The sequence below is a fragment of the Dendrobates tinctorius genome, unplaced genomic scaffold (genome assembly GCF_039654945.1).
Source record: "Dendrobates tinctorius isolate UK_male_01 unplaced genomic scaffold, ASM3965494v1 ptg000033l, whole genome shotgun sequence".
NCBI lineage: Eukaryota > Metazoa > Chordata > Amphibia > Anura > Dendrobatidae > Dendrobates > Dendrobates tinctorius.
The window spans coordinates 5,862,024-5,882,153 of NW_027361701.1; the positions used below are offsets into that span (position 1 = coordinate 5,862,024).

The 20,130-nt window shown below is 44.8% G+C and overlaps 1 protein-coding gene across 1 annotated transcript in view; it reads left to right on the forward strand.

Annotated features, from left to right (window-relative positions):
* LOC141087452 (retinoic acid-induced protein 3-like) overlaps positions 1-18,732 on the forward strand; it is a 144,746-nt gene extending 126,014 nt beyond the window's left edge. The window contains exon 4 of the mRNA XM_073572980.1: positions 14,076-18,732. Within this exon, the coding sequence (XP_073429081.1) occupies positions 14,076-14,171 (96 nt within the window). The 3' untranslated portion in view covers positions 14,172-18,732. The remainder of the gene's footprint in view (positions 1-14,075) is intronic.
* The last annotated feature ends 1,398 nt before the right edge of the window (positions 18,733-20,130 follow it).

The following is a 20,130-nucleotide window of genomic DNA, read 5'->3' on the forward strand; positions in this document are numbered from 1 at the left end:
TCTAATCCTATCCTGTGTGATACTGACTGCTGAGCCGTGTATCTAATCCTCTCCTGTGTGATACAGTCTGCTGAGCCATGTATCTAATCCTCTCCTGTGTGATACAGTCTGCTGAGCCGTGTATCTAATCCTCTCTTGTGTGATACTGTCTGCTGAGTCGTGTATCTAATCCTCTCCTGAGTGATACTGTCTGCTGAGCCGTGTATCTAATTCTCTGCCGTGTGATACTGCTCTCCTGAAATACTCTGTGCTGCTGTCACCCTGCTGGTTTTATGTGTGATCTACATGCTGGTATTGTGTATGATCTATATGGCGGCATTGTGTGTGAAGTATATGGCGGTATTATTTGTGATCTGCTAAAAGGGGACCCATTCCAGGGTGGTTCTGGCTGAGCACCTGCACACGGGTCAGGGGTCATAGGTGCAGTCAGGGCAGGGCTGGTGAGGCAGCTGAAGAGAGGGGTCTCATTTTTATCGTTACTGTATGGCTCCATTCCCCCCCAGCCTGCTTCCCAGCATCACCCCGGACTGCGCCTGTCGCCTCGCTGTCACACATCGCCAGGACAGGATCTGAGGAGGGGAATGTGTCTTTGCATGCAAAGTATGGATCAGAACAGGCCATCAATCAGCAGAAATGTTTCCTGGATTTCTGTGCTGCTGTCTCCCTGCTCCTCCCCCATATATCTCCCTCTGTGCCCCCCATAGACCAGCGCACTGCTCTCCTGAAATACTCCGTGCTGCTGTCACCCTGCTCCTCCCCCATATATCTCCCTCTGTGCCCCCCATAGACCAGCACACTGCTCTCCTGAAATACTCTGTGCTGCTGTCACTCTGCTCCCTCTACCATATATCTCTGTGTGCCCCCCATAGACCAGCACACTGCTCTCCTGAAATACTCTGTGCTGCTGTCACCCTGCTCCCTCCACCATATATCTCTCTCTGTGCCCCCCATAGACCAGCACACTGCTCTCCTGAAATACTCTGTGCTGCTGTCACCCTGCTCCCAGAATCCTTGCTGCCTGCCATCCTCGGTGACCGAAGACCCCATTCCTCTCCTCAGATCCTGTCCTGGCGATGTGTGAAAGTGAGGCGACATGCACCTGATATATGGAGGAAGGAGCAGGGTGACAGCAGCACAGAGTATTTCAGGAGAGCAGTGTGCTGGTCTATGGGGGGCACCCTGTTCGGTGCCAGGGATTGTACATAGAGCGCTGTGTTTCATACACATGGATGGACCATCTGCGTGTCTGCTCCACAGAAATCCAGGCAACATTTCTGCTGATTGGTGACCTGTTCTGATCCAGACTTTACATGAAAAGACAGTCAGTATAACTTTGCAGGCCCCATCAAAATGGCTGCTCACTGTGTTCCTAAATGTCATCCTCTCTTTTCCCTTAGCAAACACCCAGTAGGGGAGGAGAGGAGTGACACCACACCCATGTCAGCAGATTCCGCCCATACAGTGTCCATTTTAGGGCATGATCATATATCAAAATCAAACATCATGGACTGTAGGTTTTTGTGACAAACTTCAGTAGCTGATCCCCCTAGTGTTAACAAGTGGAAATGCCAAACTTTTTAAAATTATTTTTCATATTTTACAAAATTAAAAACAAATAATAATATTTTTTAAGAAAATGTAAACATTAATTCTTTACATTTGTTCAATTGCTGAAAAATTTTGTTTGGGATGGCACCTTCCCTTTAAGCTTGAAATGAGGAAATAGCAATTCTAGCGTGTGCAACTAACATGCATGGATGGGAGCACGGAATTCAAGATTTCTCTGAGCTCTCCTGTAGGTCTGTAAAGATACACAAGCAGTCTAATAACAGCTTGTAATCTCTCCAAGGGACATGCAGGGTAACAGCAAAGCTTTTATATATACAGTGGCATGTAAAAGTTTGGCCACCCCTGGTAAAAACTACCATTATTGTGAACAGTTAATCAAATTGAAGATGAAATGATCTCTGAAAGGCCAAAAGTTAAAGATGACAAATTTCCTATGTATTTTAGGCAAAAAATATATATTGTCATTTTTTTACATTTTAAAAATTACAAAAAGGAAAATGGGCCAATGCAAAAGTTTAGGCATACTTTGATATTTGTGTGCTCAAATAATTTTGACCAAGATTTGAGACCTTAATTAGCCTTGTTAGGAATGGCCCTGGCCTTTCCTGTGATGCAAATTTTCCAGCTTTATAAAAATCCAGCTTCCTCTAATCTTGTGCCCAAATCCAGCAACCATGCATTTTTTTAAGCAGCTGCCCAGCACTCTAAAACTGATAATTTTGGAGACCCACAAAGCAGGAGCAGACTATAAGAAGAAAGCAATGCGCTTTCAAGTTGCCCCTTCCGCAGTTTGAAATGTAATAAAGAAATGGCAGTTAACAGCAATAGTGGAGTTCAAGATAAGGGCTGGAACACCAAGCAAAGTTTCAGTGAGAGCTAGAGAGGAAAATCAGAACCCCAACTTGACTGCAAAAGACCTTCAGAAAGATTTAGCAGACTCTGGAGTTCTGGTACATTGTTCTACTGTTCATTGACACGAGCCCAAATATGGCCTTCATGGAAGAGTCATCAAAAGAAAACCTCTCCTGCATCCTCACCATAAAATGCAGCACCAGAAGTATTCCAAAGATCATCTAAACAAGCCTGATGCATTTTGGAAGCAACCATGAGGTTAAAACAGAACTCTTTGGCCACAATGATCAAAGTTATGTGTGAAATAAAGAGCACAGAATTTCAGGAAAGGAAAGTTTTGCCAACCATTAAGCATGGGTGTGAATCAATCATGCTTTGGGGTTGTGTTGCAGCCAATGGCACCAAGAACACTTCATGGGTATAGAGAAGAATGGATTCAATTAAATTTCTACAAATTCTTGATGCAAACTGTGATAAAACACTCCGGGATCGCCTTTGCTGGGGTCAAAGGTCACGTGCGTTCAGCATGAAACTCAGGCGCAGAGCTGGGATTCGTGTATAACTGACCCTGGGTCAGATTTATTAACGGTGAAAGCAATGCAAAAGGAAATAAAACATAAAACAAATCCTTGCCTGTCCGGCACTAACTAAACAATGGACAACTTAACTAACAACTGGCGGGCTTCTCCCGTCCAGCCAAACCACAGTTGCAGTGGGCACTGCTTCCACTCACGTGTGTCTCTCACACAGACAGGCTCTCTGTGTTCCCAGGCTGAGACACTCACACAACCACCTTGCATCCTTTTATATCCACCTCCCATTATCCATTAGTAAGCAGGTGCGATACTGACCAGACTAGGCCACATAGGAAAGGAATCTGGGCGAGATATACCTGCCCTCATCCACTATTCCCACATGATTCTCACATATCCCCCCCTTCTGCTCAGACCACTCCGGTCGAGCAATGACACCCGCCAAACAGTGCACTCGGGACAGGGCATCTGCATTTCCCATCTGTACCCCTGGGCGGTGCTCCACCGTAAAAGTGTAGGCCTGCAGGGCAAGGAACCACCGGGTCACCCGGCTATTCCGTTCCTTGTTCAAGTGCATCCACTTGAGAGGGGCATGGTCAGTGATCAGCCTGAACTTTCGGCCCACCAGGTAATATTTGAGGGCCTCTAGAACCCACTTAATGGCGAGGCACTCTTTTTCTACGACTGCATACCTTTGCTCATGTTTATTCAGCTTCCTGCTGAGATAGAGGACTGGGTGTTCCACTCCGTCCCTCACGTGTGAGAGTACAGCCTCGATAACGGTATCAGAGGCATCCGTTTGTACCACAAACTCACTGCGGAAGTCCGGAGTCACCAGTACGGGCTGAGAGCAAAGTGCCCGTTTTAGGCTATGGAAGGCTTCTTCAGCCGCTAAACTCCATTTAATCATGACGGAGTCTTTCCCTTTTGTAAGATCCGTCAGGGGGGTAGCGATGGCTGCAAAATTGGGAATGAACCGGCGATAATAACCGGCGATCCCCAGGAAGGCTTGCACCTGCTTCTTGTTGGCAGGTTGTGGCAAGTCCTGAACCGCCTGAATCTTATCAACCTGGGGTTTAACAACACCCCTCCCAATTACATACCCCAAATACCGGGCTTCTTCTAGCCCGATGTGACATTTCTTGGGGTTTGCGGTTAGACCTGCCTCCCACAGGTCGTCAATCACAGCTTGTACTTTCTGGAGATGAGTCTCCCAGTCCAAGCTGTAAATGACAACGTCATCCAAATAGGCCAAAGCATACCGCCTATGTGGCCTCAAGACTCGATCCATCAGTCTCTGGAAGGTCGTCGATGCCCCGTGCAGTCCAAATGGCATATACACATACTGAAATAAACCTTCCGGCGTAGCAAATGCTGTCTTTTCTCTGGCAGCCTCCACCAGAGGGATCTGCCAATACCCCTTTGTTAGGTCTAGGGTCGTAATATACCGGGCTTTTCCTAACCGATCTATTAACTCGTCGACCCGGGGCATGGGGTAGGCATCAAATTTTGAGACCGCATTCAGTTTCCTGAAGTCATTGCAGAACCGGATGGTGCCGTCCGGTTTAGGAATTAGCACAATCGGGCTGGACCACGCACTGTGCGATTCCTCAATGACTCCTAACTCTAACATTGCCTTCACTTCTCGGGAAATGGCTTCACGGCGCGCTTCCGGGATTCGGTAGGGCTTTACGTGAACTGTGACACCAGGTTCCGTTACGATGTCATGTTTCATTAGCATAGTCTGCCCGGGTTTTTCTGAGATCAAACTCATATATTAAATCCCTAAAACGATACTTTATTGTTTAAAAACCACAAATGTGGTACACACCAGAAAAAATGTGACAGTAAATGAAAAAATAGGTGTTCAAAAATTAGCCCACACTAGGGTCACCCCTATGAGTCCCTATTTGTTTACTGAGCTGTACCCTGCCTGGCTGCGGAGGTTGGCACCCTAAGGGGGGACGTTGTGGCGCCCCCGCTCACGATGGCTATCCCTGGGGGCCCTGACAAACCCTACAGCCACTAGTGGTCCCTTCTACCCGATATAAGGGAACCCCTAGTTCTAGACAGAGATCAAGCCTGCTCTATAGAGGACCCTGTGTCCCAAGAAAAGAGGTTAAAAACAATTTAGAACACACATGGCATGGGGTGGCATGTTAAAGTCCCACAAAAAGATACAAACAAACTTCAAGGCAGCCCAGTGGGGTATCTCAGTTCAGATCATGCCTAATTCTTATACACAAGATAAGGAGAGGCATCTTTTACTCAATTGAAAGCCATAGCTCAAAAATTGATTTAGAAATGGCTAAAAGATGCCATCAATAGTCTCCCACTAATAGAAATATATGGGGAACGCAGAGCTGCAACAGCGGTACTTATCTGCGTTTTTCGCCACCTGCCATCAAATCATGAATGCCTCAACGCGTTTCGCCTTCCAGGGCTATTTGCACCTTTATGGGACACGAATTATCGGAGCATCGGGCCTCCTGATGAGCCCTGGAAGGCGAAACGCGTTGAGGCATTCATGATTTGATGGCAGGTGGCGAAAAACGCAGATAAGTACCGCTGTTGCAGCTCTGCGTTCCCCATATATTTCTATTAGTGGGAGACTATTGATGGCATCTTTTAGCCATTTCTAAATCAATTTTTGAGCTATGGCTTTCAATTGAGTAAAAGATGCCTCTCCTTATCTTGTGTATAAGAATTAGGCATGATCTGAACTGAGATACCCCACTGGGCTGCCTTGAAGTTTGTTTGTATCTTTTTGTGGGACTTTAACATGCCACCCCATGCCATGTGTGTTCTAAATTGTTTTTAACCTCTTTTCTTGGGACACAGGGTCCTCTATAGAGCAGGCTTGATCTCTGTCTAGAACTAGGGGTTCCCTTATATCGGGTAGAAGGGACCACTAGTGGCTGTAGGGTTTGTCAGGGCCCCCAGGGATAGCCATCGTGAGCGGGGGCGCCACAACGTCCCCCCTTAGGGTGCCAACCTCCGCAGCCAGGCAGGGTACAGCTCAGTAAACAAATAGGGACTCATAGGGGTGACCCTAGTGTGGGCTAATTTTTGAACACCTATTTTTTCATTTACTGTCACATTTTTTCTGGTGTGTACCACATTTGTGGTTTTTAAACAATAAAGTATCGTTTTAGGGATTTAATATATGAGTTTGATTTGAGAACCCTTTAAGGATTATATTTTCCGGGTTTTTCTGAGAAAAACTTTTGGTTGTGAAGTAGAAACTGCCTGACTTCCGTCTTTTGCCGCTCTGAGAGAGTCTCTGCAACCCGTACCTCCGGTACGGTATGCGAGCAGACAGGACGGGCCAGCTCCGCTGACAAGGCAGACCGATCCTTCCAGGGCTTTATCAGATTTACATGATAAATCTGTTCAGGCTTCCGTTTACCTGCCTGGTATACTTTGTAGTTTACTTCACCAACTCTTTCCTTGATCTCAAAGGGGCCCTGCCACTTTGCCAGGAACTTACTGTCCACCGTGGGGACCAGGATCAACACCCTATCTCCGGGTGCAAACGTACGGATCTTGGCGCCCCTATCATAGATTCTTTTTTGGGCTCCATATCATGTGTTCTTTGACGATAGGCATAACAGCCGCAATATGGTCCTGCATTTGTGTGACGTGATCTATCACTGTTTTAAACGGAGTGACCTGACCCTCCCAGGTTTCTTTTGCAATGTCTAACAGTCCGCGAGGACGTCGGGCGTACAATAACTCGAAAGGCGAGAATCCCGTGGAAGACTGGGGTACTTCCCTGATGGCAAAAAGCAAATACGGAAGTAAATAGTCCCAGTTCTTCCCATCCTTGTCTATCACCTTTCTCAGCATCTGCTTCAGAGTTTTATTGAACCGTTCGACCAACCCGTCTGTTTGAGGGTGATACACGGATGTGCGTAATGGTTCAATTTGTAACAATCGGCAGAGCTCCTTCATTACCCTGGACATAAAGGGGGTCCCCTGGTCGGTGAGTATCTGTTTTGGTATACCGACCCGACTAAACACATGCACCAGTTCCTTGGCAATCGTCTTGGTGGCCGTGTTACGCAAAGGGATGGCCTCCGGGTAACGAGTGGCATAATCCAAGATGACCAGGATATGTTGGTGTCCACGTGCAGACCGTGGAAGGGGCCCAACTAAATCCATCCCAATCCTCTCAAACGGGACTTCAATAATAGGTAGGGGTACCAAAGGGCTACAGAACCGGGGCTTAGGTGCAGAGGCTTGGCAGTCAGGACAAGACTCACAATATACTCGAATATCGTGATGCATGCCTGGCCAAACAAAACAGTGTAATATCCTTTCGGTGGTTTTCTGGACTCCCAGGTGACCTCCCATCACATGTCCGTGGGCCAGGTCCAGCACCTGCCGCCGGTAGGGTTTTGGCACGACTAATAGTTGCACCGTATCTTCCCCCTTTTTCTCTATCTGGTAGAGTAAATCATTCTCCAGAACCATGTAAGGATATGCCAGCCTAGAGCCAGGTTCAACGGGTACCCCATTTATCACTTTTACATTTGTCCTAGCCTGAGAAAGGGTAGGATCCTTTATTTGCTCGCTTTGGAAGTCATCTTTCTGAACTTCCAAATCCGGCAAACGGGGAGGTGGACGGCTGTCGGCCTCCTCCTCTTCCCCGGTCTCCTCCGTATCACCCGCCATGACTGAAAACGGGAACTGTAGGTCATTTCCAGCAGACTCTTCCCCCGAGTCTTCCGGGGAGACCTCTTCCAGGGGTTCGGGACCCACACGCGCCCTGGGAGAAGAATCATGTACACTATTACCCGAGGGCATCAACTGATTCTCCCACAATTGCCAGAAGTGGGGAAAATCCCGGCCCAGGATAACATCATGCAATAACGCAGGGACGAGTCCCACTTTATGTTGCACAGACCCATAGGAAGTAGTAATGCATATGACCGCGGTGAGGTACGAACAGGTGTCTCCATGCACACACGTTACAGAAAATTTGTCTGATGGTCCAGTCGGGGCTGACACCAGACTGGCCTTCGCCAGAGTCACCACACTTCCCGAGTCTAACAATGCCACCACATTTTTGCCATCAACAGTTAAATCACACAAATGTTTTTCCACATCTTTTTGACCGGCATTCACACTCACTACCCGTGCCACCATAGACATGCATTTTTTAGAGTCTGTGACGTCGCACTGCATGGGTTCAGTTGTGACTGGACAGTTCACAGCAATATGTCCCATCTCTTGGCAGCGGAAACACCTAACGGGCCCCTTGCTTAGACCATTGTTCGTTACTCTCGGCCTCGCAGTGCGGGCAGTCCCGTTTTCCTCCCCCACTGTCTTAGGGATTTTTCCATCTCCCCTACTCCCTGGAACAGTCTTACCGGTTCCCCGTGGAGATGATGAAGAACGAGGTGGGGTAGCGTCGTCTCGGAGTCCTTCCACCACGGAGTAACGTTCAACCAGATCCACCAGTTGATCTGCCGTCGTAGGATTTCCATGGCTTACCCACTTCCTCAGGGCTGGCGGTAGAGCTCTCAGGTACTTGTCCATGATGACTCTCTGAATTATCTCTGGCGCTGTCAACACTTCGGGTTTTAGCCACTTCTTCGTCACGTAGATCAGGTCGAACATCTGTGACCGCGGTGGTTTATCCGGCTGATAAGTCCATTGATGCACTCTCTGTGCACGGACAGCGGTCGTCACTCCCAGCCGGGCCAAGATCTCGGATTTCAATTTGTCAAAGTCCTGCGCAGCTTCAGGTTCCAAGTCATAATACGCCTTTTGGTCCTCACCGGAAAGAAACGGGGCAATCAGGCCGGCCCATCGTGCCTTCGGCCATTTTTCTCGCACCGCCGTCCGTTCAAACGTGGTCAGGTATGCCTCGACGTCATCTTCGGTCGTCATCTTCTGCCAGTACCGACTCACGTGAATCACTCTTGACTCGGCTTCCAGGTTAACCTCCTGTAGGCTTGCCAGGCGCTGCGCCACCTGCTGGAGAAGCGAACGATCGGTAGCTGTCATGTCCACCAACTCCTTCAGCTGGGCCATCATCACTCGATTAGCTTCTTGCTGGACGGCGGTGGACTGTACCAGCGCTTTCACCACGTCCTCCATGCTCATGCTTGCAACGTGATGCCCGCGTTCTCCACCACAATGTGATAAAACACTCCGGGGTCGCCTTTGCTGGGGTCAAAGGTCACGTGCGTTCAGCATGAAACTCAGGCGCAGAGCTGGGATTCGTGTATAACTGACCCTGGGTCAGATTTATTAACGGTGAAAGCAATGCAAAAGGAAATAAAACATAAAACAAATCCTTGCCTGTCCGGCACTAACTAAACAATGGACAACCTAACTACCAACTGGCGGGCTTCTCCCGTCCAGCCAAACCACAGTTGCAGTGGGCACTGCTTCCACTCACGTGTGTCTCTCACATAGACAGGCTCTCTGTGTTCCCAGGCTGAGACACTCACACAACCACCTTGCATCCTTTTATATCCACCTCCCATTATCCATTAGTAAGCAGGTGCGATACTGACCAGACTAGGCCACATAGGAAAGGAATCTGGGCGAGATATACCTGCCCTCATCCACTATTCCCACATGATTCTCACAAAACATAACACCATCTGTAAAAAAAATCTGAAGTTGAAAAGAGAAAGGCTTCTGGAAATGGATAATGATGCTAAACACATCTCAATGGCCTTCACAGTCTCCTGATCTGAACATTATTGAAAATCTGTGGCTAGACCTCAAAATAGCAGTGCATGCAAGATGACCCAGAACTGTAAGGATGTTTCAAAGAATGGATGCAAATCCCTCAAACAAGAATTGAAAGATTCTTGGCTGGCTACAAGCTGTGTTACTTTCAAAAGGGGGTGCTACTAGGTACAAACTAGGCAGGGTGCCCAAACTTTTGCATCGCCTCATTATCCGTTTTGTAATGTTTAAAATGTAAGAAATGAAAACTACAAAGGAAATGTGTCATCTTTTAGAGATCATTTCATCTTTTGCTTTACTGTTCACATTAACAGTAATTTTGACCAGGGGTGCCCAAACTTTTACATGCCACTATATTCCTATTTAAAGGTAGAAGCATTTGAAAGAAAACCTCATCAGAGCACTGTTCTCTGGGAAAGCTCCTACATTTTCTTTAAACTTATACTGGGTGGATGAAGTGCTTCGTAGATGAGAATTTCCCATCACAATGAATCTAAATATGCATGATTTATAGTAGTTTTATTGTGTATATCACAATTGTTTATGATAGTACACTGTTTCCTGTCATCCGTGAAACACCCAAATGATATTCAGTGAGTAATTATATTTGCATTTTTGGTACCCAGGTTGCCACAATTTAGAGCTGGAGCCTCCCTTCCTAATAATGGTGTTGCAATATGCAATATGCACTGACTCAGGACGGTGCCCTACCATATTATTAATGCAGCGAACTGTGTTCCTACATAACTTTTGCTAACAAGCCTCATATTGTTTTATCATTTGTTATTTTTTATTGCGCCAGTAACATAAGCAAGTAAATGTTATTTACACACAAGGCATATCCAGGATTGGAAGAAAGACCATTTTTCCTAAATGCAGCCATGCTCTTGTCCTCACGCTGCGCCTTATACTCCATCTACACAACTAGGAGTTAGATGCAGAACAGCTGATAGAGGAGCGTCACTGTCGTATGAAGAACATCGGTCGTATTTTCTAATACTGGACAACCAGGAATGATTCCCACTGTATAATGTTATATCAGTACTTCTGACTTCCAATGCTGGAAATTAACCCCTTCATGACCAGGCTATTTTCCTTTTTTTTGTTTCATTTTTTCCTCCCCTTTATATTATTATTTATTTATATAGCACTATTAATTCCATGGTGCTGTACATGAGAAGGGTTTACATACAATGTTATAGATATCGTTAACATTAAACAAATTTACAATGACAGACTGGTGCAGAGGAGAGAGGACCCTGTCCTTGTGGACTTACATTCTACGGGATAGTGGGGAAGAGACAGAAGGTCGGGGGTGCAGCAGCTCTAGTGGTGATGAGGCGGCAGCTCGGGAGGTGGTGAGGTGGCAGAATGGTTATTGCAGGCTGTAGGTTTTCCTGAAAAGATGGGTTTTTAGGTTCCATTTGAAGGATCCAAGGGTGGTAGATAACCAGACGTGTTGAGGCATGGAGTTTCAGAGGATGGGGGATATTCGGGAGAAATCTTGGAGGCGGTTGTGTGAGGAACGAATAAGTGTGGAGGAGAGTAGGAGGTCTTGGGAGGGTCGAAGATTACGTGAGGGAAGATGTTGGGAGATTAGTTCAGAGATATAGGGAGGGGACAGGTTGTGGATGGCTTTGTAGGTCAGTGTTAGTAGTTTGAACTGGATTTCTTGGGGAATTGGGAGCTAGTGAAGGGATTTGCCGAGGGGAGAGACAGGGGAGTAGCAAGGAGAGAGGTGGATTAGTCGGGCAGCAGAGTTGAGGACAGACTGGAGTGGTGCAAGAGAGTTAGCAGGGAGGCCACAGAGGAGAGTGTTGCAGTAGTCAAGGAGGGAGATGATGAGGGCATATGCAAGAGTTTTAGTAGATTGAGGGCTGAGGAAGGAATGGATTGTGGAAATATTTTTGAGTTGGAGGCAACAGGAGGTGGCAAGAGTTTGGATGTGTGGTTTGAAGGACAGGGCAGAGTCGAGAGTTATTCCGAGGCAGCGGATTTCAGGTGCGGGAGAGAGCATGATGCCATTTACCATAATAGATAGATCAAGTAGGGAAGATATGTGAGATGGAGGAGAGATAATGAGCTCAGTTTTGTCTACATTGAGTTTTAGAAAGCGAGAGGTGAAAAAAGAGGATATGGCTGATAGACACTCCGGGATTCTGGACAGTAGAGAGGTGACATCTGGACCAGAGAGGTAGATATGAGTGTCGTCCGCATACAGGTGGTACTGGAAGCCACGGGACTTTATGAGTTGTCCTAGGCCAAGGGTATAGATGGAAAAAAGTAGGGGCCCCAGGACAGAGCCTTGGGGGACTCCAACAGACAGAGGGTGGGATGAAGAGGTAGTGTGGGAATGGGAAACGCTAAATGTGTGGTCAGAAAGGTATGAGGCAATCCAGGACAGGGCAAGGTCTTTGATGCCAAGGGAAGAAAGAATCTGTAGCATTAGGCAGTGGTCGACTGTGTCGAAGGCAGAGGACTGGTCAAGAAGGAGGAGGATGGAGAACTGTCTGTTAACTTTGGCTGTGAGTAAGTCATTAGTAATTTTGGTCAGGGCAGTTTCAGTGGAGTGGTGGGGGCGGAAACCAGATTGGAGGATGTCGAGGAGGGAGTTAGATGAGAGGTGGGAGGAAAGTTAAGCGTGGACGTGCTGCTCAAGGAGTTTGGAAGCAAATGGGAGCAGTGATATGGGGCGATAGCTTGGCATAGAAGTTGGGTCGAGGTTTGCTTTTTTGAGGATGGGTGTGATGTTGGCATGTTTGAAGGCAGAGGGGAAGGTACCAGAAGTTAGGGATAGGCTGAAGGGATGGGTTAGGGCTGGAATGATTGTGTTAGTGAGATTGGGGAGCAGGTGGGAAGGGATGGGGTCAAGTGCACAGGTGGTGAGGTGTGATTTGGAAAGGAGATGAGTAAGCTCTCCTTAAGTGATGTTGGAGAGGGAGGTTAGTAGGGAAGGGCAGAGGTCTGGTATGTGGCGTGGTTGGGGTGGTGGAACAGTAAAGGTTTGTCTTGTTTATTCCAATAGCCATAATTTTTCTATTTTTTCGTCCATGTGAGAGCTTGATTTTTCCGAGACTAATTATACTTTTCAATGACACCATTCATTTTTTCATGTGATGCACTCGAAATCAGGAAAAAAATTCCAAATGCGTTGAAATTACATAAAAAAGGGCAATTCCAATATTTTGTTTTTTTTTTATCTATCATGTTCAATATACAGTAAAACTAACCTGGAAATATGATTCTCTAAGTCAGTATAAATGCAGATGCCAAATAAGTAAGTTTTTTTTATTTATCTGATGAAAAAAATCTGAAATTTGTAAAGAAAAAAGCATTTGCTTTTGATGCTATTTTCCGAGACCTGTAACATCTTTAATTTCTGGGATAAGGGGCCGTGTGAGGGCTTATTGTTTGCACCCTGGGCCAACATTATACCGATACCATTTTGTGGTTTTGATCGTCTCTTATTTCATTTAAGTTCAATGTTGTGACAGCCAAAAAAAACATAATTCTGGTGTTTCATACTGTTTTTGTTACGCCGTTTACCAATTGGATTAATTTATTCTATACTTTGATAGATCAGACCTTTCTGAACATGGCGATACCAAATAAGTGTATTTTGTAACATTTTGTAATGGTTTTATTTTAAATGGAACAAAAGAGGGGTGATTTTAACTCAAATTTTTTAATTCTATTCATATAGGGGGACTTGTAGCTGCAATCGTCCGATTGCTTGTACTACACATAGCATGAATCACCATCTTTCATGCACGCCATCTAAATGAAGGTGTTCACAGTAGTATCGTAAAGAAAAGTATGGGAGTCTTCAGCAGACCCTCGGCTGTCATGGCAACCCATCGGCACCCTGTCATGAATGTGCCGATGAATAAAAGAATGAATGACATGCACTCCGTTGAAATAACAGGTGCTGGCTGAACCTGGACTCAGTCCAGAAGTCATGACAAGAGAGAGAAACAGCCATATTCAAAATAAGTCTTGTTTGGTCTTGCAGATAGTAACATTTTGACCCTGCTCATGAAGGGTTTAATAAATTTCCCTATGGTAGACAAATATCTAGACAACAAACTTGCCTGTTGCCACTCTCAGCCTCATAACTCCTGAGTGTTTATATCTGACAGTGGCCACAGGCACAGTGTCTATTTAGTCTTGGAAAATCTGTAAAATGGCAGTGAAGTGAAGAGAGCACATTATATAGGTTATCACTCTTCAAAGCTGGGATAATGAGAGTAACTAGCAGCCTGTGAGAAGGAAACAGAAGGTTCTATATTAGTCATGAATAGATTTCATTTCCAAAGTAATAGTTCACACTTTGTACAAATTAGGAACAAGCTACTTGTCAGTCAACTGGAAACCCGTGTCTGAAATATTGTCCTTTTCCCCCAATTACAGGACATGGAACCAGCCAAGGAATTCTCCATACCTCGCCCTCAGCAGAAACCAGACTCTTATCTGCAGTACCGCACCCATGACTTGACCCAAATGTAAACCTTTATTGCCCTGGACTCCGTCTCTTCACTGCAGAGGCTGATATATTTATGCTGAAGACCTCATAAGGCCCAGGAGGGGACAGAAGAATTGGACTATTTTACTAAAAGACTTTTCTTTCTCAGTAACCTGACCTTGTATTAGATGCATAAGATTAATATGATCACTTGGCACCCTGGGATCTGTCAATAATTTGCACAATGTCTGCAGTATATTAATTAGTAAGGCCAGGTAGTGCTTCCATGACTTTAGTTTTTGCACTCTGTTTTGTGGGTGAAGCAGCTGATCTGCAAAATCAAGTACTTCTTTAATAGTCAATTAAAGTATTATTGCAATAGAGTCTCCTTGAACTTCTGGACATTTTGACTTTTGTAGCTTCTATGAATCAAATTAATAACCAAGAATAATTTAAAACCAAATCTGTCCATGAGTTCGTCTACCAGCGTGACCTTTAACCATTATCTTGATATTCTAAGGCCGGGATCACACATGCGAGGAATATGGCTGAGTCTCACATGTTAATACCCAGCACTGCCGCCAGCACTCGGATCGTAGCGTTCGGCTGCATAGCAATACATGCAGCTGCACGCTCCGCTCCTGATTGCCGGCAGCCGTGCTGGGCATTAACATGCGAGAATTGGCCGTGTTTCTCGCTTGTGTGAGCCCGGCCTAAGCTGGTGTATGATCAACTGAAAGAGAAACTTTGATTTGGTCATAAATCAGCTTAGATGATGGTTCAGGAGAAGAGTGATAAGAGCTACACAACAGAAGTGCCAGATGAGCTCCCTGATGGATTAACAGTTAACTTATTTTGCAGCCTGTTATGTATGGTGATACATGGCAGCAATAGAAGCCAATCTGTCCCACATTCTTTATGGAAAACTGTTGTAAAAAATGCTTTTCAGCCAAAATGTACATGTATGCTGAATCCCATCCTGACGGGACCAACAAACAGGTGCCAGAACACAATGTGAAGCACCCTAAGGGTAAGTTTAAAACCAGCGGACGTTAGCTTCACCTTTTTATGTGGTACAAGCAATCACCTTCTTTTGTAGCTTGTAACAGCTGATCAGTGGTGTTACCAGGTGTCGGACCCCCACCCATCTGATATTGATGACGTATCCTATGGATAGTTCATCAATATGCCAATAGTGACAAACCCCTTTAAGTAAATTAAAATTGACATTAAAAATAGTAAAGTTAATACATATATTTTTAGACAACCCTTTCAATATGACAGCTAAATTATGATCAGTGTCACCAGTGTGCCATCTGGTGTTCATTGGTTGCACATCAGAAAACATCGGCTAAACCTGATCAGTCTCCAGATTTCAAAATACACATATTATTAAGATCTCTAAGACTTATTGTGGCTGGTGTATTTACTCAGAAATCCATGTCAGAATGACTGAAGTATCCACTTACTTTCTTTCTTTCTTGCTCTCTCTCATTTTTTTCTCTTTATTTCTTTTTTTGCTGTTTTTTCTTTCTTTCTCTATTTTCTTTTTTTCTCAGTCTCTCTCTTCTGTCTCTCAATTTCTCTCTTGCAGTTTTTTCTCTTTCTTTCTCTAATTTGTCTTTCTCTCTCTCTGTTTCTCTAATTCTTTGTCTTTCTCTGATTCTTTCCCTTTATTTCTCTCTCTTTCTTTCTCTCACTAGAGTTCTATTTTAGAGATCTATTAATAAAATAAGCAATTTGTATTGTGAAATCTAACAAGATTTTCGTCATATAGTTATTGACAGAGCAATCATTCAGAAGCAGTAATATGCAGTCTACTTGTGCTCATATATATTAGATATTTGTAACCATCAGCTTGAGGAATAAAATGTACTTAGCCAGGCACAAATGTTCCTAACCTGTTGTATATCTGGCTAACAGGAAATAAACAAAAACAAAAAGTGGCCCTGTAAAGAATTGGTTTAAAGTTAGCTGCATCAATGCTATTCAGTGGGAAATATGTATTTCACTCTAGTCATAACAAACAACATCATAATAAAAATGATTTATGTGAGATGATCGTCATCCATCAAAAACCTCAGCAAAGCCATCAGTCAATTAACTATAAAAAGCAAAAAGTGACAAAGGTGGAAAATAAGTTTTTTTTGTGGCATGTAAATATTTAAACTGACCTGACAAATGCATAATTTGTAGTAAATACACCAATCAGTATTTATTTATTGTTATTTTAATGTCAATATAGTTACATTCTAGAATTTTATTTATGATAATAAATGAGCTTATGGAATTGAGGGAATCTGTCACCACATTTTCTCTATCTAAACTATTATTATGGGCATACAAGATACAGACTGGTGAGGAGAGTGATCGGAATCTCATGTCAGATGTGGTGCTGAGAAATCTTCTATCACTTTATAAAAATTACCTCTTCCAGGCTGTGGGGAGGATATTACCTGGAGACAACTCTGCCTCCAGAGTGGATTTTACATGAGGAGGAGTTACCAGTGTGAGACAAGTAACCAACACAGAACAGGATAAATGAAATTTGTTTTCTTGCAAATACATTTTTCCTTCTCTCTGTGTTCTGCTGTATTGCAACAATATTACAACCCTGTCTGCCTATGAGATGGAAGCTGAGAAGGACCTGCAGATGTGCCAGGTATCAGGAGAGCAGAGAGTGGCCATCACACATCACACTGGCAACACTGCTAACCATGTTACATCACATTGGCAACTCCGCCTAATATATAAAATCAGCTCTGGAGGCAGAGTTATCTCCAGACACCATCAACCCTGTCTGCCTGTGAGATGGAAGCTGAGAAGGACCTGCAGATATGTCAGGTATCAGGAGAGCAGAGAGCGGCCATCACACATCACACTGGTAACACTGCTAACCATGTCACATCACACTGGCAACTCCGCCTAATATATAAAATCAGCTCTGGAGGCAGAGTTATCTCCAGACACCATCAACCCTGTCTGCCTGTGAGATGGAAGCTGAGAAGGACCTGCAGATGTGTCAGGTATCAGGAGAGCAGAGAGCGCCCATCACACTGGTAACACTGCTAACCATGTCACATCACACTGGCAACTCCGCCTAATATATAAAATCAGCTCTGGAGGCAGAGTTATCTCCAGACACCATCAACCCTGTCTGCCTGTGAGATGGAAGCTGAGAAGGAACCTGCAGATGTGTCAGGCATCAGGAGAGCAGAGAGCAGCCATCACACATCACACTGGTAACACTGCTAACCATGTTACATCACTTTGGCAACTCCACCTAATATATAAAATCAGCTCTGGAGGCAGAGTTATCTCCAGCCAGCATCCGCCCCGGAGCCTGGAAGAGGTCATTTATATAAAGTGTTAAGATGATTTATCCACAACAAGACATCTGATATGAGACACATGGGGAGGACTCTGCTCAGCAGTCTATAACCTCTATTCCCATATTAATAGTTTAGTTAAGGAATCTGTCACCACATTTCCCTTTAACCGAGAATAATTGTATGTTTACTTTAAAAAAAATACAGTGACTTATTTGCTATCACAACTATACATAAAGGGAATGTGTCAGCAGATTTTTGCAATGTAATCTAAGAGCACAATAAGGTAAGAGCACAATAAGGTAGGAGCACAGTCCCTGATTCCAGCGATATATCAATTATGGGCTGTATTTTGCTGTTTCAATACAATCAGTGCTGCACCCAGTAAACTAAGTAATACATTGCTAGAATCAGGTTCTCTGCCCCTACATCATGCTGCTGTAAGATTATATAGCAAAAACCTGCTGACAGATTCTCTTTAAAATAATTTTCCACATATAGCTTTCCGGCCTGCAATGGCCCAAACTGGGCAAATATAATAAAATCAGACATTAATCGCTCTCCCTGTGTTGTGTTATGGCTTTCTGCCTTGGTCTCTATATACTGACTGCAGTGGTGATATAATGATTAAAGTGCACATCACTGCTGCAGCCAAATTACTGAATTTGCTGTGCAAATGTGGACTGTGCAAGCAGCTGAGCTCAGTGAATGGCTGCAGCAATGATGTGTGCTGTAGTTGCAAGGTCAACAGAGACTGAAGCAGAGGTGAAAAATCATCACTGGACCCAGAGAGGGCAACATATCACTTTATTATTTACATCAATGGACCCAGAGAGGACAACATCTGACTTTATTACTTACATCACTGGACACAGTTTTCGTGCTGAAGGCATAATGAAGATCTCAGTCACACAATTATGCTGCTTTGACCAGGACCCTAAGATTTCTAAACATAAAGCAATTACCTATGACAGACCCTTGACAGAATACCTGTCATAGGTCTTAACAGTTTCTGGATCGCAACAAATATTTTAATGTATAATTTAGACAAAAACAAATAAAAATACAGCAACAGGTAATACAAATATATAAGAAAGAAGCTTAGATTTTACATTTGTGGATCACATAACCCAAGTTATGCTGAGCAGGCAACAGCTGTATTCTCTGCTTTTGTAAGTATTAATTTCCTGTAAGTGTCTGTAAATAGATATGTCACATAAGTAAAATGTGTTAAATTATTTATCCTAAAACTATAATAAAGGCTTATAAGAGATTATCATGCAGTGCTCTGTTCTACTGTATAATTAATCTGTCCAAAACAAGCAATCTACCAGTGGCTTATTGCCAATGGTGGCAGGCCAAGTGGCTGCAATGGGGCCTGTGTGCCACGGGGGGCCTGGTGCCAGCACCCCTGCCTGTCATTGCATGTTCAACAGTATAAACATCCTGCCACAGTTGAAAGTATTAATTAGCCCATAATTCCCCCTTGGCATCTGAAGTCTCAGTGCAGTGGGCTCGATGATGTCACTATGTGACACCTGCTGCCCTGAGATGTGCAGTGTGTCAGAACTCTCACTACAGAGACCGGAGCAGCGAGGGACTGAGTAGAGATGAGTGTTGTATTTTTTTCAGTTGGTACATTGTGGTGGCCATAATACAGGAGGACTATGGGGTGCATTATAATATTTGGAGGACTATGGGGAGTGCATTATATTGTATGGAGGACTACGGGGAGTGCATTATACTATACGGATGACTATAGAGTGCATTATACAGTATGCAGGACTACGGGAAGTGCATTACACTGTATATTATTCTATATGGAGGATTATGGGGAGTGCATTATACTATATGGATGACTATGTAGTGTATTATACTGTATGGAGAACTATGGGGAGTGCATTATAGTATATGGAGGACTATGGAGTACATAACATTATACTGTATGCAGGACTATGGTAAGTACATCACACATTACATTATACTATATGGAGGACCAAGGGGAGTGCATTATAATGTATGGAGGACTACGAGGGTGTATTATACAATATGGAGGACTGTGGGTGTGCATTATGCTATATGGAAGTGTCACATCACCATCGGACACAGGGACTGCTGTTCCTACTTTGGCCACTAGGAGGCACCAGGCTGGCACGTCGCCATCAGTCCCGAGTTCTGCTATTCCGGTCTCGGCCTCTGGGAGGCGCCGGACTGTCATGTCACAGTCAAACTCGGGGATGGCTGTTCCTGTCTCGGCCACTGGGAGGTGCCGTGGTCCAACCGTGGGTACTGCTAACAGGGAGGAGGCTCCTCCGCAGGCATCTGGCGGCTGCAGGCTGCGCTCCTCTGTCAGTCATGAAGGGGTCGGTGCATCTCCATCTGGCCTGGTCCTGGGGGCGGTCCTAATGATGTCATCAGACCGTGAACCTGTGAGGGATGATCTGATCCCTCAAATACCTTGGGGCTGGTCTTGCAGGCCGCCAGATATAGTCTTGGTTTCCCCAGTGTGCTAGTTTGTTATTTGCTATCTTTGATTCTGACCTTTGCCTGGATTTCTGACTCTGCTCCTGCCTGACGATTTTGTACCTCTGCCTCCCTCCTGGTTTATGACTTTGACCTTGGCCTGGATTTGACTCTGTTACTGTCTGCCATTTTTGTACCGTTGCTGCCCACC